Source organism: Leptonychotes weddellii, chromosome 13, assembly GCF_054177405.1.
Source record: "Leptonychotes weddellii isolate Sample4059 chromosome 13, ASM5417740v2, whole genome shotgun sequence".
Classification (NCBI taxonomy): domain Eukaryota; kingdom Metazoa; phylum Chordata; class Mammalia; order Carnivora; family Phocidae; genus Leptonychotes; species Leptonychotes weddellii.
Genome location: NC_138381.1, coordinates 60,962,809 through 60,985,972, shown reverse-complemented (window position 1 = coordinate 60,985,972; position 23,164 = coordinate 60,962,809). Strand labels below are relative to the sequence as shown.

The following is a 23,164-nucleotide window of genomic DNA, read 5'->3' as shown; positions in this document are numbered from 1 at the left end:
AAAAAAAAAAAAAAATGAACAGCCAGATGAAGAGTCACATAGGGACAGGTCTGGTAAGGTCCTGAGCACAGGAGATTCTGTCCCTGTAGAGTCTGGGGTGCATCAGCCTCCTGGCACCCTCTCAGATGTGTTCTTGTTCACTGACCTGGAAGCTCTCTGAATCCCTCTGGTTAGGGTTTTAAGACTTCATTACACAGGCATGGCTTATTAAATTATCGGCCATTGGTGACTGAACTCAATCTCCAGCCCCTCTCCCCTCCCTAGAAGTGGGGGGTCCAAACTTCTCTTCGACTCAATTTCCCATGTGTAAGATGTGGCTAATACCACCTTCTCTCTCTACCCTGGAGTACTTAGAAGATCAAATCAGTTAAGGAAATGCCAAAGTCTTTTTGAATCATACAGCGGTCTAACATGCAAGGGCTGTCACTCCTATGAAGGCTAGAAAGGGCTGTTCCATAAACACTAAAGATGATCTGGGTATTAGATGTTTGCGGTGGGGCGCCTAGGTGGCTCAGTCAGTTAAGTGTCCGACTCTCGATTTCGGCTCAGGGCATGATCTCAGGATTGTGAAACAGAGCCCTGTGTCAGGCTCCTTACTCAGTGCAGAGTCTGCTTGAGATTCTCTCTATCCCTCTCCCTCTGCCTCTTCCCCTGTTCACGCTCTCTCTAACTAAAATCTTAAAAAAAGATGTTTGTGGGGCTTCCCTCACTCCTTCAGTCAGAGCCCAGCACTCAAAAGATGCCCTAAACACATCAAGGGATGGTTCCAGGGACTGCTGGCAACAAGTTGCTTCACTCTCTTGAGACTTTCACACCCTGACCTTGCTAGCTGGAGGGTGAAAGACATGGTACAGGCAATGCTGTGCCCCAGATTAGCCACCAAAACAAACTGTGCCATGGTGGTTGTCATCAACACCCAGGCTAGCTCCTCTGCAAGTTCTGGTCACACTCTGTAGCATGAATAACACCATGCGGTCTCAATTAGGCAGTGTATGAGTCCAACTGGAACCTCATGCTTGGGGAAGAAGCATCTTCCACCTTCTCAAATAATGCAAACCACATATAAGGAAGGTGAATGCACACTTAAGATACTGCTAAAGTAGGCCATCATGCCCAGCAAACACCCAGGGCAGACAAAGGGCTGCTAGAAAAGGGAAGGCTCTGCTTGCCTCCTCTATCACTGCCTCCTAAACCATAACCTCACCACATCTGGGAATAATCTGAAAGAAAATGAGAAGGCAGGAATGTTCATTCCAAGCTATTCTGTTCCTTTAAATTAACTTAATGTTAATTTTAGAATTATGTTCTCTAACACAAGGAATAGATTTCAGCAGAAAAAGACATGATTCTCAGAGTCAACCCAGCTGGTGGGATTTTTTAAGGGTAATTTCCACTTTAGTTTCTTGACAGGAAAATGCAGGGAAGGGAAGACCAAACCTAGAGAGAGAAAAAACTTCTTTCGGAAAAACATACTCAGTGATTTTAACCGTACGCTCCATCAATCAATATGTGAGACCCAACAGAAGTGAAAAGATGGTCCTGTAGGCTTCCTTTATCCCAAAGTGAGATGATGGTCTGTTCCTCCATTGCAACGTAAACGAAATCAAGTCCACAGATATTTAAAAATGCCTATAAAGCAATCACCTTAGCCAAAAATAAATCTAGAAAATATAGATGCACACATTTTTAAGAAAACTTGGATACTCATTTCTGTGGCAGCAGAGGTTGGCACAAAATCACTGGAAAGCTACTTGGCAAAATGTTTAAGAAAATCTTTAAAAATGCTCTTTCAGCCAGTAATGTGCCACATGGAATTTTCTTCTAAGAAAACAATCTAGAAAGGAAAGAAGATGCTCAGATTTCCCCACAGCTTTGTGTGCCAAATTGAAATGTTGGAAACAACCTTGAAGGAAAATACAGAGGAGACAGCCAAGTCAAGGGAGGTCCATCACCTCAACATGGTGCACCGAGGACGGTGCAGTATCAGAGGACTGTAGAACAACACGGAAAAATGCTTATAACACAGCACAAAAGGGAAAAGCAGGATGTGAAAGTATCTACTAGTATTACAAGGATCTAAAAAAGGACATTAAGGACCAGAAGGAAACAGGAAAGTGAAAACAGCTGGTAGAAACTATTCTGGTAGTGAGACTGTGGTGATTCTTCCTCTAACACCCTTTTCCTAGTTACTCTGTTTTTAAATTATCAGGGCGAAAAAGGAAGCATGAGCGTTGCTATGAGACATTAAACATTTATCATAAACACAACACTTACTGCCCTAAACCTGACACTGTTCAACCAAGCACAGAGATTTAATGCAATACCCTGATTAATCAAAGCCTTTGAAATGTGAGGATATGAATCTGCATGGAGCCCAATAAGCAAAAGGCCTCAGGCAGAATAACCTCTTTCTATGTTTCATTTTATTAGGTTGGGAAAGGAAGGAACCCTCTATTAAAATGATGTACTGTGATGGGGATACTGCCTTGCGGTCAAGGCATGGCCCTCTGGAGAACACATGTCTTGACTGAGGGCAGCAGTGTATTCTAGGCCAGCAACTGCTTATCTGCAACGAGCTGTCCAGTTCGTTGACAAAAGACAGAAATCCAGATTTTTTGTGCAATCTCATTTTTTTTAAAAGCATTTTTATTTATTGGGGCACCTGGGTGGCTCTTCCTGCTTGTGTTCCCTCTCTCGCTGTGTCTCTGTCAAATAAATAAGATCTTAAAAAAAAAAAAAAGAATTTTTATTTATTTGACAGAAAGAGAGAGCACAGGCAGGCAGAGTAGCAGGCAGAGGGAGAGGGAGAAGCAGGCTCCCCACCAAGCAAGGAGCCTGATGCAGGGCGCGATCCCAGGACCCTGGGATCATGACCTGAGCCGAAGGCAGCTGCTTAACCAAGTGAGCCAAGGCACCCCAATCTCCTCATTTTTAAATGGTGGCAACTTATTCAAGTTTAAAAAAAATATATTGTGATGTGGCACCTGGGTGGCTCAGGTGGTTGAGTGTCTGACTCTTGGTTTCAGCTCAGGTCATGATCTCATGAGTATTGGGATCGAGCCCTGTGTCAGGCTCCCCACTCAGTGGGTAGTCTGCTTTAAAATTCTCTCCCTCTGCCCAACCCCCCACCCCTCTCCCTCCCTCCCTGATAAATACATCTTTAAAAAAATATATATCATGAGGACAAACAAAAGCTCTATAGGCTGCATATGGCCTGTTGACTGCCAAAAGAATACTTTAAATACTTTAAACTAGGGGATGTGTTGACCTTTGGAGTCAAGTGGCCATCAAGAGGATTCCATCTGAGGAAGTGGGAGCATGTAAAATATGATGGGGAAGGACGCGAGGAACTCGCACTGACTTCCATGTCATCCACGAAGACAGCTGACACTTGTATCATGTACCTGAACTGCACTCAGTCCCATTCCCTCTCTCCTGCCTCTCAACAACTCTGAGGTGGTATTTTATTCCATTCTGCAGATGGGTCAGTTGAAGCTCAGAGAAGTATAGTTCTTGCATAATGAGAATGACCAACTCCCTTTTTATGTCTTCCTCCAATCAGCAGCTCAGACACAGACACACATACTCTCTGTGACAAAATAGCTTCCTAGGCACTTCCTCAGGCCTATTTTGGAAGCACAGGTTCCTGGTGACTCTGGGGCTGGGTGTGACTCACATTCTGCCACTGCCGTGAAATGCTGGAGACATCAATCCTGCCCATGGCCCACCTCACCGCCATGCTGTAGTGTTAGATGAGCTCATGGGCCTAGGCTGACAACGCAGAAGCAGCTATGTTACCTGGCCACAAAGCTGGCAGTCTTGTCGACGATATTCCTGACCTCTGGAGGAGGATAAATAATTCCCACCACTGGCTTGGAGGGGGTAGAATCCTCCTTTGAAGAAGCTTCCTCTTCTGTGGGCTGTGAAAACAAGAAAAGGAAAATAATGCCTTGAAGTTCCTGGCCTGGGGGACTGGATCCCAACTGTCAAACTCCTCTAAAATTTATTGAGAATAAAGACTCTCTCCCATGGACTTTCCTCGAGTTAGGACCCTCTGCTCCAGAAAAGTGGTTCTCTTAACTGCACTGTGCTTGCACAGGACTCTCCTGGGGAACCAGTGAAAAGAGCAGCCTCCGTGGCACCCCCTAGCTAGCTGCTCTCAGTGACATTGGGAATCTGCATTTTTACCAAGTGTCCAGATGATTCAGATGGGGGCGGGGGGGGGGGGTGTCTGACCGCATTCTAAGAAACCATCTTCCAGAATCCAGAAGGCCATGTCTGTACCCAGGGATGTGCCTGGCACGGGATAACTAACGACTATTTGCTGAATAAAGACAGGAAACTCTTCACTGGCAGCTCCTTATGCCCTTTCCCTCTGCATCTATTCTAGTCACAACCACCACTCAATGCTCAAATGTTTTGTGAAACCCCACTGGAATATACAACATCATCTGTCCCACAAGTTCCAATATTCTTTCTTCACCAGCTTCTTCCTCTTAGTAAACAAAGGGTCAGTCTCTCATCTTAAAAAAATAGCAGTTCCCTGCCCTCATATTCTTTCCTGCTGCTATGCTCTCCCCCTCTTCCTCTAGTAGCTAAATATCCTGAATTTTCTCAGCCTTGCCATTCCCACTTCCTCACCTCCCTGAGAACTGTACTTCTCAGCACTTGCCATTTCAAGTGCTCTTGCCAAAGTCAAACATGACTGCCTACAGCCAACTACAGCAGTCACCTGGTCATGTGACCAGTGACCATTCCTTCACAAAACTCTCCACTCAACTCCCATGCCCCATTCTCCTGTGTCTTTCCTTCTTGCTCACCATTCAAGTTTCCTTCCTGGCTCCTGTTTCACCTCCTGCCCTATGTTAGGGTTCCCAACTCCTGCGCTATGTTAGGGTTCCCGAAAATTCTGTTCTCCAGTATTCACACTGTCCTCAGGCACTCACAACTATGTCCTTTACTTCCCCTACCACCTCTAGGCTGAACAATCCCCCCAAACTGACGTCTCAGATCATTCTTAACGTGTCACAGAACTCTAGATCCAGCTGACTTCCAGGCACTTTCCTCTCTAACCGCTTTCCTCATGAATGGCCAACCATGCACTGTCACCCAGGCCAAAAACATGGCCCTCCTCTCCCTTCCTCGGCCTCCACATTCAATGATAATATTTATCAAACACGCAGTAGGTTCCATATACTTCTCTAAGAACTTTAAATATATTAACTCTATGGCCCTTATAAGAGCCCTATGATGTGAATACTCATTACCCCCATTTTACAGACGACAAAACAGAGGAACGTAAAGCTTAACTGGCCCAAATGGCAGAACCAGGATTCCAACACATCACTTTAGTTGGAGAGTCTGCAACACCAGCCATTCTGTGACTTGAGCTTGCCCATCCACTCTGTCCCAACCCCTCACATCTAGGGCAGGCCCTCAGCATCTTTTGAGTAACTGTGCTCCTAGCAATTCTCATCACTACCTGCTACCTGAATTTCTGAAACACAAATGTCATTATGCAGCTTCAAACTCTTCTCTTTCTCCCCACTGTGTACTAGGAAAAGTTAAAATGCCCCAAAATGCATCTTTTGCCACCACTCTCCCAATCCTATGCTTCAACAACACTTTTTAATTTACTCTTGACCAGAGACACCATCTGATTCCTACCCTGGTGTCTTAGCAATTATCTGGTATTAACTCATTTACTTTTCCCCAAGTGACTGGGAAAATGCCAGGGATACAGATGTACTTAAAGTATCTGTGGTAAGGGTATGGACCTCTTCTGTATTCTGAACCCAAAGCAGGGGTCACCATAGAATATGTGCTCAATAAATGTTTGCTTAATGAATAAAGGATGCTGTTAGCCTTTTCCAATCACCTGAATGGCAAACTACTAATTCATCCCTCTAAAAGCAATTTACCTACTTTAATTTCCCCTTCACTCCATCAAAAAAATGTTGATTAGTTTCCTCTGTATCTGATACTTGAAGGGCCTATCACACCATACTGCAATTATTTACACACCTCTTTCCCCCTCAGCTAATTTAAGTGCTAACTGGTATCATTTATGGTGATCGAAGCAATAGTAGAATATTTACTTGTATCTATCTTCTCACTTAGAACTGTGAGCTCCCTAAACTAGTTGTGCTTCATTCACTCTGGGTAAGTCGGAGCCTGGCACGGTGTTTGGCTTAGATAAGCACCGAGCAGATGCTAATTACCAAAAATGTACCGTACAGGCTGGGAAACTAGGCATTACTGGGCAAAAACCGGCGGGCTGGGGGAGGACACGACGGTGGGCCCAATAACCACAGAAAACCTGCGGATGGGCTGGATCAGTGCTTCTCAAACTTTAATCAATCACCTTGAGATCTTGTTAAAATGCATTAGTATTTAGGTCTGGCATTTCTAATAAACTCCCAGGTGACGTTGATGCTGCTGATCCGCGGACCACACTTTGAGAACCACTGTTCCAAGAGCGCTTCTTTTGCTACCAGAAGGCAGAGCAGAGCGGGAAGCGCGCTGCCTCCTGGGACTTGCAGTCCCTCCGAACCCTCGTAAGCGGCCGCTTCTTTCTCTGCATGAGTAAAGAGCGCCCGCGCCGGAGGGGAGGCACGGGCCGAGGATCGGGCTGCCGGTCGAGGTGCGGGGGTCGCGGTACCTGTTTGGGCTCGGTGGCCGCGGGCGGCGGCGGAGGCACCGCCTGCACGGGTCCGGCCGGCATGACTGCGACGCTCAGGGCTGCCAGTCCGCCTCGCTGAAGGTGAGCGGTGCTGCGTCAAAGCAGCTCCCCGCACGGCCGATACGACAAGCTCGCAAGATGGCGGCGGCCGACAGAGTCGTCGCCGAGGAGGGAAAGCTGACGCACTTCCGGGACCGCCCCTTCTTCGTGATGCAACTTCCCGCCCCCGCCCTGGAGCCGTCTGCGCGAGACGCCGTTGCCATGGCAGCGGTCGAGGCACCCGGCTAGGATTTGTGGGGGATCCCCGGAGACGCAGGCGCGCCAGGGGCAGTTCTATGAGCCGACCAGACCACAAGGGCTGAGGCTGGGACGCAGGAGACTGGGAAGACGTTCTGCATCACCCGCCGGACGCTCTTCACACACACCCCACGGCCCTGGCCCCCCTCTCCTTTACTCCAAAGGTGGGTTCGTCTCTCCCTCCCATTGGCCTGTCATCTTGGAGAGTCCCTTCCCCTCCAGCCTGCCTCCTCAAAGTCCGGCCTCCCTCCTTCCTTAACCTCTTCTTTCGCTTCACGTCTACCTCCTCCGGATCCCCTTCCCAAGTCCTAAGTCCCAAGGCCTAATTCCCACTGGTCCTTTTAACGGTGGGACTGCCTTTTCTAGGTTCCACCCTCTGCCTTCCATAGCCCCGCCCTCAAGCCCCGCGGACAGTCTCGAATCAAGACTTTTTTAAGCTCCATCCCTCTTTCCCAAAGGTACGTTCTTGCTGACCACTTCCCTAGCTTCCCCGAGTTCACCTCGAATCTCGCCGTTCGCATTTCCTCTTCTGAGATCCTGTCCTCCTTGTCCCCTCTCCCCTCCATCCCCGCTGCAGACTGCCCGCCAGCTTTTAGCCCTTGCCTGGATAGTTTTAAGTTTCTTCACCTGTGAAATGGAGGCGGGATAGGAAGAGATGCCCTCCCAAGTGTCTTACCCCATCTCTTTTTCACACACACACACACACACACACACACTTCATAGCTGGTTTATGTCATTGTTGTAATTATTAACAGAATGATAATGATAGCTAGGATTTATTGAACATTTACCTGGCCAGATCTTGTGCCAAACACTACATGCATTACATTACTAATTTCTTTTTTTTTTTTAAGTTTTATTTATTTATTTGTCAGAGAGACAGAGAGAGTATAAGCAGGGGGAGTGGCAGGCAGAGGGAGAAGCAGGCTCCTGGCTAAGCAAGGAGCCGGGACTCCATCCCAGGACCCTGGGATCATGAACTGAGCTTGACCAACTGAGCCATCCAGGCTTCCCTACATCACTAATTTCTAATAGCAATTTATTTACAGATGAGGACAGTGAAGTTCAGAGTTGGTGGCGTGGGAATCCAAACCCAGGCCATTCTTACTCCTCTACTAGTGCAGCTACTTATTCCTTTGTCTTCACTCAGTCCCTTCATTGTCCCCAGGGATCCAGGCAATTAGCAGTCCTGAGTCAGAGGCTGACAGCTGGGATTTATAGATGGTTTCAGAGTTTCCAAAGTGTTTTCATGGTGGTAACCTTGAATCTCAGCAGGGACACTGGCCAGGAGGTAGGCCTAATCATTACCAGAGGGGTAGAGTCCTATGACTCAGAGAAAGAAGGGGCTTGCATGTTGAATGGGAGTGGAGGAAAGACTCCTTCCCTATTCTGCAAGTCAAAAGTCCATCTTGAGCATGAGGGAACTGAGGAGAGGGCAGAGTTAGGGGCTGCTCCTTCCTCAGGGCAGTGTTGGCCCAATTAGTGCCATCACCCATACGATCTCAGGAATAGTCAGTGCAGGGTTAGCAGCTTTAGGCTGAGGGTTCCACTCAAGACCCAGGAATTACAGAGAAAAGAATTACAAATGCTCCTTCACTTGCCACACACTGAAGTGGTTCTCAAGCCATGTTTATAACGGCAAATCCCAATGTTCAGAAGAAATGACATAAGGTAACCTTGGATGTTTTTCAAGGTTGTGTTTTCCTCTTACATATTATTGATGCTTTGGCATTTGTGGTTGCTTATCAGAACCAGAATCTAACAGGAATTGGTATCTCGGATGGCCCCAGATGGCAGCTGTAGTTATTTGAGGGTGAACAGGTCCGTGTTTCTCGATGTCTTCACAGACAATCTCCCGAGTCCTAGGTGCTTTGCCACCTGAATATGCCTCCTCCCAGGGCGGGACTGCTTGCCTGCTTGCTTGCTTGCTTTCCTCCCTCCCATTCCAGGAAGGAAACCCAGACTGTTTCAGTCTGTTTTTTCCGTTTGTTTCTGCCTCATTCCTTGGGGATATAAAATCTCACAAGTGGCAATATCTCACAAGAGTCTGACACTGACATATGTGTACAGGGATGTGGGCCTGTGTGTGTTTGTGAGTGTTGTAGGGTAGATACTCTTGGCCCTGTGGGTGAAACTGACAGAGCTGACATACCAAAGACTTGCCCCCTGTAGAGATCCTCAGAGGTAGACAGTGGCTCCTAGGGACAGGGCTCTGCATGGCCTTCTCTGACGCTTTTCTTGACACGGTGCCCAGGATGTCAAAGGTACGCAGTAATCATTTGCTTACTGAACACAGAGGATCTGACCCTCTATACCTGCACTGTTCAGTACGGTGGCCACCCATCCATGTGGTGGTGCACTTGAAAATGGTGACTGGTCCGAACTGAGATGTTCTGTAAGTATCAGAGAGACACTGGATTTTGAGACTGAATGGAGGAAACACTGTAAAATAATCTCCTTAATGGTGTTATATTGATTTCATGTTGAAGTGATGGTATTTAGGGTTTATTAGGTTAAATAAAATATTTAATTTACCCATTTCTTTTTATTTTTTTGTGGCTAGTAGAAAATTTAAAATCCCACGTGTGGCTAGCATTATATTCCTTTTGGACAGTGCTGCCCTAGAAGCATCATGGCCTGAAGACAGAGCAGAGATGTTGGATTCAAGAATCCTAGCTCTCTGAGTGACCCTGAGTTAATCCCCTAATTTCCAGAGCCTCAGTTTCCTCGTCTGTATAAAGGAGGTAGATTCAGGAAGTAGCACACAGTAGGTTCTGTGGTCAGAGCCTAGCACTGTTAAAGCACAACCTCTGTGCTCAGGCTCAAGACAGATGACCCCACATGAGCTTTCCCTTGGTCCATTCCTCCAGCCCGGGACACCCTCTCCTTCTTCTGGGACAGCCTCCTCCCTGCCCCACCAGGAAGCCTCCCTAATTGCCCACTCACTCACTCTTGCCTTCATCCATTCTCAGGGATTGAAGAGCTACTCGGGGCCAGCCCTGCACTGGAGACAGAAAACCAGGCACCTGGATGAGCCTCTGACCTGAGCCCCAGAGCCCACAGGCTAGCCTGAGAGCCAGACATCCAGCTTCACAGGCAGGCACCTGCGCAGAGGTGAGGCCAGGGCCCAGTCCTCTGGGAGGCCTGAGAGGCTGGCTCAGTCTTCAGGAATCACCCCTGGGTGCCTTTGAGTGTCCAGGACCTGTGGGCAGCAGCTGGCCCTCAAGTCCTTTGGCCCACGTGGCCAGGTCATACCACAATGAACTCAAAAGACAGTCCATGCACTTGTAGGGAGACAGATTGCCAACTGCAAATAATTACTCAAATAATAATTCAGTGCCAGTGTGGCGTATGCTGGGAGGGAAAAGAACAGAATGCTCTGAGAATATGTAACAGGTGAACTCACCTGGCCTGGGGACCTGTGGGAGGTGTGTTATTTGGAGGAAGTGTGGGGAGGAAAAGGCACATTCTGGGTGGTAAGATGCTGAGGTGGGAACAGACCACCCAGGGCCAGAACCCAGGGAAGTGTTCCAGTGTTTATTCTATAGAAAGCCATTCAAGGGCTCTAAGCAGGGGGGTGAGTTGCCTTTTAAATGATCTCTCTGGCCATATACAGACAGACGAGGTGGTGCTGGGCAGAAGGATGAGGGTGACCCCTCAGAAGGCTGTGGCAGTAGTCTGGGGAGAAGATGGAGTAGGGAACAGCACGGCGAACACAGTGGTGGGTTCTCAGTGTGGTCTGGACATGGGATTGGCAGCCCTAGGTGCTTGGATGGGGGTAAAGGAAGGGAATCCGAGGAAGTGCCCCGTTGCACATAGTCGGGGTGCCATTTTCTGGGATGAGTGAGGTTGAGCTGGAAGTAGGTCGGAGGAAGAGAGATTCCTCCACCAGGCCTGGACTTGCTGGGGATCAGAGAGACCGACCATGGCCTAAATACTGCCCACGCAGCCCCCACACTGCAGGGAGGAGCTGTGGTACAAGAAAGCACTTTCTGCTGCTGAGAAATCCACAAAGGACAAGAGACCCTGCTGCAGGGTGGGGAGAGACCAGGGCTGCCCAGCTTTGAACAGAGAGAAGAGGGTGACACTGGCAAGGCCTGTGATGAGCCACTGGAGGGGCCAGGACAGTGTCATGCTTCTCCACCTTCTGAGTCAAGGACCAGGGGCCATTCATCCAAATCATTGGCTTCAGATGTCCACAGACTCCAGAGATGGACGAGAAGCATTCTGTGTGGGCTGCAGGGGGAAAAGGGGACGTACAGAAGGCAGGCAGTGGCTACAGACAAGGATGGTCTTTGCTGTTGCTACTGCTAAGAGTAGTAATCACTAGACTAATGGTCCCTACTGCCCGAGCACTTTTACTGGTGTCTTTGCCCTGCGCCAAGCACTTTACTCTTGGATGCCTTTAATGACCTCACAACTACCCGGCCTGGTTGGGGATCGTGTCCCCATCTTACAACTGAGACAGCTAGGGCTCATAGGGGTACAGTGACTTGCCTGAGGCCACACAGCCAGGAAAAGGCAGGACTGGGACTCTCTGCATTCACATATAATGGGCCCCCTATCACCAGAGTGATTAGGTTGGGTATGGATACAAATTTTCAGGTTTTCCTCTCTTACACCTTAACACTTGTTTCCCCCCTCCAAAATCAATGTATTTAAATTTTTCTTTGTGGATTCTTTTCAATTTCTCTATTCAATTACTCAGTCATTCACTTGCCAGTGAGCCTCTAGCATGGGCCAGGCCTTAGGCTGGCCATACTGGGGATACCACAGTGGCTAAGGTGGACTGGGGACCTGGCCTGGAGCGTGGAGGCCATTCCAGCAGAGAGGGATCAGGGCCCAGATGTGGGGAAGCCCAGAGAGATGATCTCACCTAGCCTGGAGGGTGCTCAGGGAAGGCTTCCTGGAGGAGGTGATATCCAGGAAGCCCGAAGGATGGGAGGAATTAGGCAGATGGGAATTGGATGAGGAAAGCGTGTTTCAGACAGAACGGACAGATGGGCCCAGGTTCAGAAATGAACGCCTGCACCTGAGCTGCTGCTTGGAGCTGACGGGGGTTGGAATGCAGAGTGTGGGGTGGTGGCGTGGGGACCAGAGAGGGCTGCGGGGAGACTGCGGCCAGAGGTGGCCTTTCTCCCTTAGGAGTCGTGAGGGGCGTTGGCCAGCGTGACCTGATCAGATCCGGTTTGGGCCAGATCTCTAGAGCTGAAGTGTGTCATTTGGAGGGGGCAGCCCTGCGGCCCTGCCAGAGACAGCTGCGGTGGTCCAGGTGGGAGATCCAGCAGGATCCAGCACTGTCCTGTCACGCTGTAGCTACAACTTTCTCTTAATCGTCAGTTGCCTAGTCAATGGTTTGCTCAGGGAGAAAAGGACTGTGGGTGCTTCTTATTCATAGCTGTATCTGCCCAGCCTTTAGCAGGGGTCTGGCACACACAGGCCCTCGGAGGGAACTGGCAGTGTAGACATGGGGCAGGGTGGATGAGCGGGATTATGGTGAGGTCTCTCCAGTACCAGGTATGGGCCCATGGCCTGGGCCCGGGAAAGACTTCTCCCCAGGGTCTAGGTTGGACTTTTGGCCTAGGACCGACTGGGCAGAGCAGGATTTTAGGAAGTTTCCTCCAGCAGCAGCCACATGGCTCTGGCTAACGGGGACCCTCTCTGCTCACCCCAGGAGCCCCGAGGATGGCGTACCTGCTGGGCAGCCAGTCCTGCATGGACAGTCTGCGCAAGGACCTTACTGACCTGCAGGGCGCCATCGTGGATGTGTTCTCTCGAGCCGGGCCTGTGCGCTTTCCCTCCTGGAAGTTCCCTGACCGCGTGGCCTGCGACCTGGATATGGTGGCCCTGCTAGAGCACTATGACCATGTGCCGGGTGACCCCGAGTTCACGCAGCTGTCCCATGCTGTTCTGCTGGAGCTGGTCATCGACAGGTGAGGGCCTTGACCGAACCTGGTGATCTCGGGATGCTGGCATCTGCCCCTTAAACCGGTAGACCAGCCTCGGGAATTCCCGCCCCGCCCCCCCCCCCCCCAGCAGGGATCCAGAGGCCTGCCACCTCAAGGCCTTCATTGCCATCTCAGCTTGTGTGGCGTGCTGTGCTTTCCCCTCCTGTCTGCCCTCAGGGAGACCTGTTGGTCTCTGCAGCACTGCAGCTCTGAGGGCCACCTCTCCAGCTTCTGTTGGCCGCCTCCTTAGGCCTTCCGTGCGTTGGGGACACCACAGCTGCTGCTCAGAGTTTCCGTCCCAGGCCCTTTTTCCTGGTGTCTTATGGGCTGTGCCATTCCCAGTGTGTGTCACAAGGTCACACATGGGATGTGTTTTTGCAGATTCTGGCCCTGTTGGGAAGATTGCCCCGCAGCCCCTCTAGTTCTACGCTCTCGTTAAACTTAACATGGCCATCAGCCTTCCACTTCCTGGGGACCACCACCCAGGTTCCCTGCGACCAAAACCATACACAGAAATCATGGAGACCTGACAGGCAAGGACAGTTTGGACATGACCTGCCTGGGGACAAAGAAGCCAGGGTAACCACCTAGAGGCATGGAGGCACCCTCAGTATGAAAGTATTTGGAACCCGTGAGAGGCTAAACATGTATAAGCACAGAACACACCTTCCTTCTTGTTTGTTTGTTTGTTTGTTTAAGATTTTATTTACTTATTTAAGAGAGAGAGAGAGAGCAGATGAGTGGGGGGCGGGGAGGAACAGAGGGAGAGGGAGAAGCAGGCTCCACCTTGAGCAGGGAGCCCGATGCGGGGCTCGATCCCATGATCCCTGGGATCATGACCTGAGCCAAAGGCAGATGCTTAACCGACTGAGCCACCCAGGCGCCCCGAACACACCTGCTTTTTCCCTGCCGCCCTCTACTAGGAACGCCCTGCCCATCCTTCCTGGTCTGGCCAAACCCCACTCATCCATCAAGGCCCAGTCTCCCTATGCCCCTGTGAAGCTGTTGCTCACATGTCTTCCCACCCCCTCTGTCAAGACCATGCTCTGTCTTCTTTCCAGGCGCCCGCTCCCCCCGCCCCACACCGTGCTGCCCACAGCACTGCAACCGGCACAGTTGTCCCCATTCACAGAGGAAGACACCTCAGCTCAGCGAGGGGCAGGGCCTGGAGGCAGTTGGTGTCTCCTCCCCCAGGCCTTTTCTGCCCAAGACCCTAGTGAGTTTAGGATGACCCCTCTGCACCTGGAACAAGACAAGGTCACTTACCTGCCCAGTATGTTTTGTAAATACAATACCTCTTCCTTTAAAATAGTTTGGTTCCCATGCACATACAAACTTGTCCTTCTAATGCCTCTCTTCCTTAAAAGTAGCCCGACTCTAATTTTGAACACTGAAGTCAGGATAGACCCCTAGCTGTCTTCATGTCTCCGATGTCACAGAAGCAGCTAGCCGGGCAGGAGAAGACCCTGACTAGAATCAGGAAGCTGCAGGCGCCCCAGCCCTGCATGCTCACCCTGAGGCTGTGGGCAGGCCCTCCGCTCCCAGGGGCTCAGCTCTGTCCTCTGTAAGGTGAAGGCTTGAGCCACGTGATGTAATGGCGCCACCCACCCAGCACTTTCGGAGCACGCGCAGGACAACTGAAGCGAGACCCAGTCGGCAGAGCATCCCAGTGTGGTGGGGAACAGCCAGGCGGAAGTGCTGTCAGCCAGGAGGCCCAGAAGACGCCCCCAAGTTCAGCCCTCAGGGAGGGCTTCCTGGAGGAAGTGGCTCTTGGATTTGAAGCCGGTCCAGCAGAGCATGTTCTAAGGCCCCCCGGGTCCACAGAGCAGAGGCTGCTAGTTGTGTGGTGTGCAGCACGCTGGTGCCAGGCTCTACCCTAGCTGACCCTGCCGCCCTGCCCGCAGGCTGCTGCTGCTGCTTCAGAGCTGCATGAGCTTCTTGGAGGACCTCGGTTCGGAGCAGACAGTGCCCCCTACCCGGGCTGTGGGGCCCTGCATGTCTGTGGGGCTCACGGTGCGGCGCTTCTGGAACAGCCTGCTGAGGCTGGGTGTGATCTACCAGCAGGCAGCTCCCCAGGTGGGTTAGTCACCCTCACACCTGTCCGCCCTGCCCCAGTCCCAGCTTCCTTGCACACCACGCGTGCACACCTTCATTGGCCTCACGCTGTCTGAAGGGGTACAGTGTCAACTCTGGAGCCTCCCAGTCAAGGCCCCTGCAGCGCACAGTTAGCAATGCAGGCCTTGGGGGTCATGTCTGGGCTCCCTGGCTCTGCTGTTTATGCTGAGCCTACCCTGCTCCTCACTTTGTTCATCTGTACAGTGGGAATAATAACAGTCTCTACATCTCGGGGCGTTGTTGGGTGATACTGTTAAACGTTCGCACCATTTGTTATGGCTTATCCTGTAATCTTCACAAATCCCCGTGAGGACCACAATCACCGTAACAGGGAGGAAAGGAAAACTGAGAGCTGCTATGGTGACATGAGAACAAGCAAGTCCACTGGGCAAGAACCCCGTAACCAGCACGGAGCTGGTGGCTTCACTGTTACACTCTCGTACCACGCACGGAACTGCACGGAGCCTGGGGAGGGGGACAGGGGCAGCAGAGAGTTGGCCTGCTTGGTAAGTTGAGGCAGCGAAGAAAGAAGGTTCTCTCTCTCGTTCACATTGGTGTCAGATAACCTCTAAGGGTCTGAGCATCAGGAGAGGCTGCACAGAATAATCCCCAGGAAACTGATCCCCTCCCAGGCCCATCTCCCTCATCTGCTCTCCCTTTCTTTTCCTGACCACAGAAAAGGGTAAACCAAGGGGAGAACCTCACCTCCAAGCCCACAGCCAAGGGCGAGCCAGCCAGGAGCCCTGAATTTGTGACTGCCAAGTTCATCAAGCCCCCCTCCCCGACGCCAGGCTTGCCCCAGACCTGCCAAGAGCCGGACAGCCTCCCCGTCAGAGTCTCCCCGCAGTGTCCAGCCAGGACTGCCAAGAACAGGAGGAGCGTTCACTCCCAGACGGTGGAGACGGCCCTGGTGCCCTGTGATGCATGCACCAGCGTCCAGGGCAGCCTGCGGGAGGTGGGCAAGGTGCTCATAGGCCTGTGTCAGAGCCAGAACTTGCCCTCGTCCTTAGGCCAGTTCCAGCAGCTGGTGCAGGACAGCATGGGCCTCAGGCCGCTGCCGGCCGCCACCGTGGGCCACTGGGCAGCAGAGCAGAGCAAAGACCTGACCCGCCTCAGTAAGCACGTGGGGGCCCTCAGTCAGCTTGTTGGGCCACTCAGGGCCCAGCTGGAAGAAGCCGAGGGGCAGAAGGACGGGCTGAAGCAGCAGGTGGGCCAGCTGGAGCAAGCCCTGCAGGAGGAGCAGGGGGAGCGGCGGCGACAGGCGGACGAGGCCGCACGGCAGCTGGTGGAGTGGGGGCGTAACAGGCAGCAGCTGCTCACAGGTCTGTGCCCCGGAGGCCGGGCCCGTAGTCCCCGGGCCCTGCTGCAGCCCTAGCGCAGGGCTGCAGGGACACATCGCTGGGGTGAAGAAACGCAGGCTAGGCAGTGGGGTCAGAGACACTGAGGGAAGGCAGCTCAGCAAGCTGCTTACCCTGCAGGCAACCGGAGCTTCGTCCTACCGGGGAGCACTGGAGCTGGTGGTGTAGAACACGTGCCTCAGGGCTGGCCCCTCCGAGGGCATGGGAGCCGGGGAGTTCATCCGCCCACTCCTGTGTGTCCCTGTGGGACCCCCGGGGGAGCTGAGGCAGAGAGACAGCCAGTGCCCGCTGGTGGTGGGAGGCCTGAGGGATTTGGGCAGGTCACTTTCCTGAGCCTGTCACCTCTGTGGAGGCCCAGAGCCGTGTAGAGACCTGGCAGCCAGCCAATAGGAAGGAGGGGGAAGGGGGGCCCAGGCCTTCTGGCACCTTCTGCAGGCCCAGGCAGCCACTCCACACAGCACCGGCTGCCCCGACGCTGCAGGGTGCGCTGGGCGTGAAGGCACCGGCCAGGCCCAAGGGAGCCTCTGAAGGGCCTCTCTCTCTCGACTGCCGTAGAAACAAGTGACCTCAAGACGAAGGTGGCCACCCTGGAGGGGGAGCTGAAGCAGCAACAGGAATCCATGCAGGCCGTAGGTGAGGAACCCCATCATGTGGCCCTGTACCCCGTGTGCTGTGCTCGGTGGTGCAGCTGGATGAGCACCCTCTGTCTGTCCCCCGGGCTCCTGGGAACCATGAGATGGGGCCTGACTGGCCACACTGCTGGGTGATGGCCGGAGTTGGGGTGCCACCTCCCACCCAGAGAGCACCTTCTGTTTCCATGGAAGGGTTGAGAGCCGCATTTTGTGCTGAGGACGCTGAGGCCCAGAGACAGGCTGTGACCCCTTGCACCCCACCTCAGGTCCCATCCTGGGTCAGAGGCAGTGCGGGGACTTGCACCCAGGCTTCGCCTGCTCTCCCCCTTCCCGTGCCCACTCAATCCTGCAGAGACAAAGGCCCAGCAGCTTCAAGAGGAGGCCGAGCGCAGGGCAGAGGCCGAGAGGCAGGTGCAGCAGCTGGAGGAGCAGGTGCAGCTGCTAGCAGGGCGGCTGGATGGGGCCAGCCAGCAGATCCGCTGGGCCAGCACAGAGCTGGACAAGGAGAAGGCCCGTGTTGACAGCATGGTCCGCCACCAGGAGGTGAGGCCCCCAGCACCTGGGGGTGTCTGTGACGTAGGCTGCAGGAAGAGAGTGCTCCACTGGTGGGGGATGGGGGTTTACCTGGGTAGGGTACCTTGCTCCCAAACACACACCCAGGTTTTTGTTTGATCTTTACCAAGAGTTTGAGCCCTCCCCTGAACCCCGGGCCCTGGGGAAACAGTGATCTAGGGACAGATACAGCCAAAGGAGGCCTTGTTCTGGAGGAACGCCCCGCCACCCCTTGAGGACAAGCAGCTAGGCCACCATAGCTCTGCCATCAGATGGCTAAGAGGTGCGGGGAAAGTACTGTAGGGGTCCACAGAGGGACAGCCCCATCTGTTTGTGGAAATCCAGGATGGCTTCTGGGCGGAAGTGGCCTTTGAACTGGATGCCAAGGGCTAATGATTAGTCCATCAGTCAGAGGAAGGACAGGGAGGACAAAGGGTGAGCCGAGGCCCAGGATACAGCTGTGCCCTGGGCATTGGGGCCTTGTAGGAATCCTTAAGGGTAGGGCTGAGGGAGCAAGTGACCTGCCACCTAGAGCAGGGGATAGGGCTGAGAACTGTCCTGACTGGTCTTACTCTCAGAGGCTCAGCGGGGAAAGCAAGACCCCAGGTAGAAGTCCCCACCATCAGGCATGGCCCAGGCTGAGAAAGCCTTTCAATGCCAAGCAGGTGCTTTTCTCAGTGCCCTGCGAACAGTCATGGTCACCAGGTATCAGATACGTGCTGTGAACAAGGTGCAGGGCCTCGGACTCTGTAGCCCTCTTGTTGTTCTTCCTCACCACAACAATAGGAGGTAGATACTCTCATCATCCCTATTTTATGGATGAGGAGACTGAGGCTCAGGGAGGTTAAGGAAATTACCCAAAGCTGCACAGCTAGCCAGAGGCAGAGCCAGGACTTGGAGCAGACCGGCACTGGTTCTTCCTGCTTTGCACTCAGTGGGTGTCAGGAAAAGTGGGTCCCAAGTGAGGTGGGCTGATGGGACACGGGAGACCTAAGGAGAAGAAAATGTATGCCCAGAATTCCTCTCCCAGTGGAGACTGTGACTGGAAAGAGAGGGGACGAGACTGATAGTCAATCAAATGCTTTCCAAAGGGGTAGGGGTCTGCAAGTTGGGGGGCCTGGCCCTGACTGGGTTGGAGGGGTCCAGTGGGGTGTGCACCTGTCTCGCCTCGGCCCCTTCTGCTACACACATGTGCACAGCCTCCTCTCTGCACAGACGGGGCACAAGGAGGAGGGTCAGAGATACCGTGTCCTCCCCTGTCCCATGGCTGGGCCTTGCCCCGTGGGCCTCATGGCTTCCCTGCCTGCCCGCCCTGGCTCAGTCCCTGCAGTCCAAACAGCGAGTCCTGCTGCAGCAGCTGGACAGCCTGGACCGGGAGCGTGAGGAGCTGCGGGGCAGCCTGGACGAGGCCGAGGCCCGGCGGGCCCAGGTGGAGGAGCAGCTGCAGAGTGTACAGAGTGAGAGGGAGCAGGGGCAGAGCCAGCTCCTGGCCCAGCAGGTAGGAGCCAGCAGGGTGAGGCTGCGGGACGGCTCTTCCCTTTCTCCAGGCGGAGTGCCTGCAGGCCTGTCCCGTGTCTAGATGGGAGGGGAGTGTCCCCAGGGGAGCCGGGAGTCATTCCTTGGGCAAGGCTTGAGCCTCCCCCTGCTTCAGGAGCTGCTGCAGAGCCTGCAACGGGAGAAGCAAGGCCTGGAGCAGGCCACGACGGATCTGCGGCTGACCATATCGGAGCTGGAACGAGAGCTCGTGGAGCTGCGGGAGCGGGAGCGGCTGCTGGTGGCCTTTCCAGACCTGCACAGACCCATCGAGGCCCAGATCCCAAGTAGGGGCCCAGAGGTGGTGGCCAGGGCATGTTGTGGCCCGGACAGGCAGCTGAGGGCTCACCTGGGCAAGACACTGGAGTCTGTAGCTCCCCAGCCTGCAGCACGGTCCCTACTGAGTCCCCAGGACACACAGGTGCTTCATGTGTTAGCCACTCTGTTTGATGGGGACACAGAAGCCCAGAGGCGAGGGGACTGCCCACTGTCGAATGGCTGAGTCTGTGTGTAGGTCTAACCGCCTCTGTAGCCTGTGCTCTTTATCATGTTACATGCCAGTCCTTGCTCAGTGTCCTGGTGTCCCCTGTCCTGGTGTCTCCCCAAACCATACCACGGGGTCAGCTTCAGGGGCACCGCCCCAGTTGTCCAGTGTCCAGTGTCACACACCCCATGGTACAGGAGTGCTAGGTACCTGTCTCAGCAGAGGACTAGATGCTAGGCAACCTAGGTTCTCATTTCAGGCCCTCCAGCCCTCACCCCTGGGTGGTGAATCCACTTGTGGAGCTGTCGGGAAGATCCACTGCAATTTAGCTGGTCACGATAAGTCATCAGTCCTGAGCACTATGTGCCAGGCCCTTCCGTTGTCCTTTGATCCACCCCATAAGATGGGTAACAGCCCTTTCACAAACCACAAGACCGAGAACCAAAGCAGGCAGCAACTTGCTCAGGTTCAGAGTCAGAAAGAAAGCATTCCTCTCCCAAGTGGTGGGAAAGAACGTGTTTGCTGAATTCCTGTGACTCATACCCAAGAGCTGGCTGCGTGACTTGAGACACCTTGCTGTCTCTCTGGCCCTCTGAAAACAGGAGGCTTTGGAAGAGATTCACTCTCTTGTCTAGTTACAAAGTCTTCAGTGAGCTTGAGGTCCCACTCAGCTCTCAAATTCTACAATGCTGGTCACCTCCCAGCAGGTAGGGGGTGGGAAACCAGGACAAGGCCTCAGGAGAAGGAAGATGGGGTGGGGGGTGCCTGGTGCCCGGACCTGCTCGGCTCCCCTGTGCTCGCCAGGCCACCAACCCAAGGCATACCCCAGCTGGCGTGTGTGCCCTCAGAGGTCCTGTTCCACTGGGCACCAGAGGCAGCCCTGGCGGGGTGAGGTAACAGAGAGTATGTCCCTGCAGGCTCCGGCGATGTTACAGATGACATGGAGAGGCAGGTACAGGCCAATGACATCCGCATCCGGGTCCTGCAGGAGGAGAATGGGCGGCTCCGGTCTATGCTGTCCAAAATCCGGGAGGTAGCCCAGCAGGGGAGCCTCAAGGTGGGCAGCTTGGCTCCTCAACCTGAGAGGGCTGGCCCCTGGGGACTTGGAGGAGGCCCCTGACCCAGCAGGTCTTCAGACCCCACCCTGGGAACCTACTTACTGCAAGCCTGCCTCATCACATGTGGTTTCCGCGTTTCAAGCAGGCATGCGGGTGGTACAGTGCCTACCGGCTCCAAAATTCCCCCTCCAGCTCTTGTTGCCTTTATTTCAAGGACAACCAGGAACCTTGTCAGAAAGCCAAACTTCCCACACTTACTGTGGCTGGGGTGGCCCTGGAAGGCTCCCCAAACCCTGCCCTTGAGAGGAAGGGGCTGTGGGTTTGGGTTTGGGCCCTCCCTTCTCCTCCATGGCGATGACACCCTTGCTGAACAGTGTAGAGAGATTTCCTGGGCCTGTCTGAATTTGCCTTTCATTGCAGCTGATCCCCCAGGACCAGCTCTGGGCCCCTCCCAGCAAGGGAATCCAGGGAACAGTGTCCCCAGCCCAGGCCCAGAACGCATCCCCAGGGTGAGTAAGGCTTTGATGGAGGTGGGGCAGACAGGGGTGGGCTGGTCCCCCTCACTCACAGGGGGTCTTGCCATCTGGTCCTCCCCCAGGCCCCTGGGCAGGCGGCAGCTGCCTAGCCGCAGGACAGCCAGCGCGGGCAGGACCCTACCATGCCAGCGCCAGGCATCCCCACCTCAGCCATCCTGCAGTCGGCCCGGCGGGTCCTCCCTGGAGGACATGACCCACTCAACCAACTGTGCTCAGAACCCCATCCGGGCCTTGGCCAGGCTGAGGAGAAGACTGTCACCAGGCCAGGGCCAGGCCAGCCCTGCATACCAGCCCCAGGAGCGGCCCACGTAGCCTGCCGGGCGGTGGGGCTGGAGGGCAGGTAGATGGCAACCTTCAATGTAATAAAGCCCCAGCCATGTGCCCACAGCTCCCTTGGCCTCACAGCAGTGGCTGAGCCAGAGGCAGAGTCCTTCCTTCCCCGTTCTGGGCAGGGATCACCGAGTCCCCAGGCCCTGCAGGTCATCTGCCAGCAGAGGCCTGGCACACTGTGAGGCCTCAGTAAGTGAGCGCTCCCTGCCTCTGTCCTGACAGGGCAGTGGGAGAAGAGAGCACACCAAGGACAGAAAGAAGCGTTAGCACCTGGGCCAGGCCAAAGGCAGTCTTCTAACCCCCATAGCAAGGGCAAAACGGTGACATGGACTCAGCGACCCCTACCAATGGAGAGCAGGGTCAGGGTAGGGGGTATGTCAGGGAAGGAAAGCAGCTGCCAAGGTAGGTCCAGTGAGGAAGGAGTCCCGAACCAGAAGTTCGGGTCCCGGCTCTGGGCTCACAGAGGCAGGCAAAGGCCAGGGAAGCCTTCCCCAGCCCCAGCCCTGAACCCAGGATGGGGACATTAAGGACCCAAGAAAGTCAGTCCTCCTTTTACTAAGGAACTATTCACCTTCAGGAAATGTGAGTCACAAAGGGTTTCTCTAAATCCAGGAGGTTGGATCCCTAGAAGGCAGGGCAAGGCCTCACCTAACCAGACAGTGGGACACCCAGCAAGCCCTGGCTTTCCCAGACCTGTCTCTTGGGGCCCCAGCACTCATGCCACCCAGCCGCGCCAGGCCCACAGTCCAGTTTTCTCCACGAAGCCTCCAGCCTGCCCTGAGTCACCGCGTCAGTGAAGGACAGGCTCTAAGGCCTTGCTCAGGACTTCTCAGGGTGGGCACTCCCAGCTTCCTATGACATTTTCCCCTGGTGAGAAGGCCAACAGGTAGAGTGCCTCAGTTTACAGAGAAGGGTCGAGAAGGGCCATGTGTGTAGCTGAACTGCCATGGCCACTACCTGCCCAACTCTGGCTTCTGTGGAGCCTGGCGTTGCTGAGGGAGACTGGGATGCCCAGGCCCTGCCCTTCACAGGCGAGAGCCAGCCCTTGGGGTGGGGTCCCTGAGGCAAGAGGCGTGGGCCCAAGTCCAGGGGGAGGACCCATCACAGCTCAGCTCCCCCCTGCTCACAGTTATGGAGGTCAGAAGTTCGGGCCCTGTGGCTGAGTTCTCCATTCAGGATCTTAGAAGACTCACGTCAAAGTATCTGCCAGGTTACATTCCTTTCTGACAGCTCTGGGAAAGAACCCACTCCCAGACTCGTTCTGATTGCTGGCAGAATTCCGATTCTTGCAGCTGTAGGACTGAGGTCCACCTCCTTGCTGTGGCTGCTGTCACCAGGGGCCACTCTTAGCGCTTAGAGGCCGTCTGCCTCCCTTGCCGCCTAGCCCCCTCCATCTTCAAGTCAGCAACAGAGAATTTGTCATGCACTGAATGCCCTTCCTGCTTCAACTTTCTGACTTCCTCTTCTTCCACCAGGCCAGAGAAAACTCTGCTTCTAATGGGCTCTCGTGGTTAGGTCAGGCCCTCTTGGATACCTTCCCCATCTTAAGGTCAACTGTGCCATAAAATATAACCTAATCATGGGGGTAAAATCCATTCGACTCCCAGTTGCAGGTTTACAAGGCGTGTTCATGAGGGCT

At 53.9% G+C, this 23,164-nt stretch overlaps 2 protein-coding genes across 4 annotated transcripts in view; one reads left to right on the top strand and one right to left on the bottom strand.

The window, feature by feature from the left end:
- SF3A1 (splicing factor 3a subunit 1) overlaps positions 1-6,827 on the bottom strand; it is a 20,333-nt gene extending 13,506 nt beyond the window's left edge. Inside the window, exons 1-2 of the mRNA XM_081801827.1 lie at positions 6,662-6,827; positions 3,799-3,920 (exon numbers count right to left, since the gene is read on the bottom strand). Coding sequence (XP_081657953.1) covers positions 3,799-3,920; positions 6,662-6,724 — 185 coding nt within the window. The 5' untranslated portion in view covers positions 6,725-6,827. The remainder of the gene's footprint in view (positions 1-3,798; positions 3,921-6,661) is intronic.
- A 179-nt stretch (positions 6,828-7,006) lies between these two features.
- CCDC157 (coiled-coil domain containing 157) lies at positions 7,007-23,116 on the top strand. Of its 3 annotated transcripts, XM_031037837.2 has the most exons (13): positions 7,020-7,143; positions 7,346-7,437; positions 9,952-10,093; positions 12,654-12,912; positions 14,832-15,003; positions 15,719-16,364; positions 16,956-17,033; positions 17,385-17,575; positions 18,906-19,082; positions 19,236-19,404; positions 20,519-20,658; positions 21,080-21,168; positions 21,258-23,116. In XM_031037837.2, exons 4-13 carry the CDS (start codon positions 12,665-12,667, stop codon positions 21,505-21,507), a joined length of 2,160 nt encoding a protein of 719 aa, XP_030893697.2. In that variant the 5' UTR covers positions 7,020-7,143; positions 7,346-7,437; positions 9,952-10,093; positions 12,654-12,664; the 3' UTR covers positions 21,508-23,116. The 3 variants fall into 3 exon arrangements, with proteins under 3 accessions (XP_081657954.1, XP_030893696.2, XP_030893697.2); XM_081801828.1 differs by lacking the exon at positions 7,346-7,437 and having other exon boundaries at positions 7,007-7,143; positions 12,731-12,912; XM_031037836.2 differs by lacking the exon at positions 7,346-7,437 and having other exon boundaries at positions 7,007-7,143.
- The last annotated feature ends 48 nt before the right edge of the window (positions 23,117-23,164 follow it).

What these genes read in the sequence shown, in the direction of transcription:
- CCDC157 (XM_031037836.2), top strand. Translation starts at nt 12,665, where the DNA reads ATGGCGTACCTGCTGGGCAGCCAGTCCTGCATGGACAGTCTGCGCAAG. An exon ending in CTGGAGCTGGTCATCGACAG is followed by an intron (nt 12,913 to 14,831) that starts GTGAGGGCCTTG and finishes CCCTGCCCGCAG; the next exon opens with GCTGCTGCTGCTGCTTCAGA. An exon ending in CAGGCAGCAGCTGCTCACAG is followed by an intron (nt 16,365 to 16,955) that starts GTCTGTGCCCCG and finishes CGACTGCCGTAG; the next exon opens with AAACAAGTGACCTCAAGACG.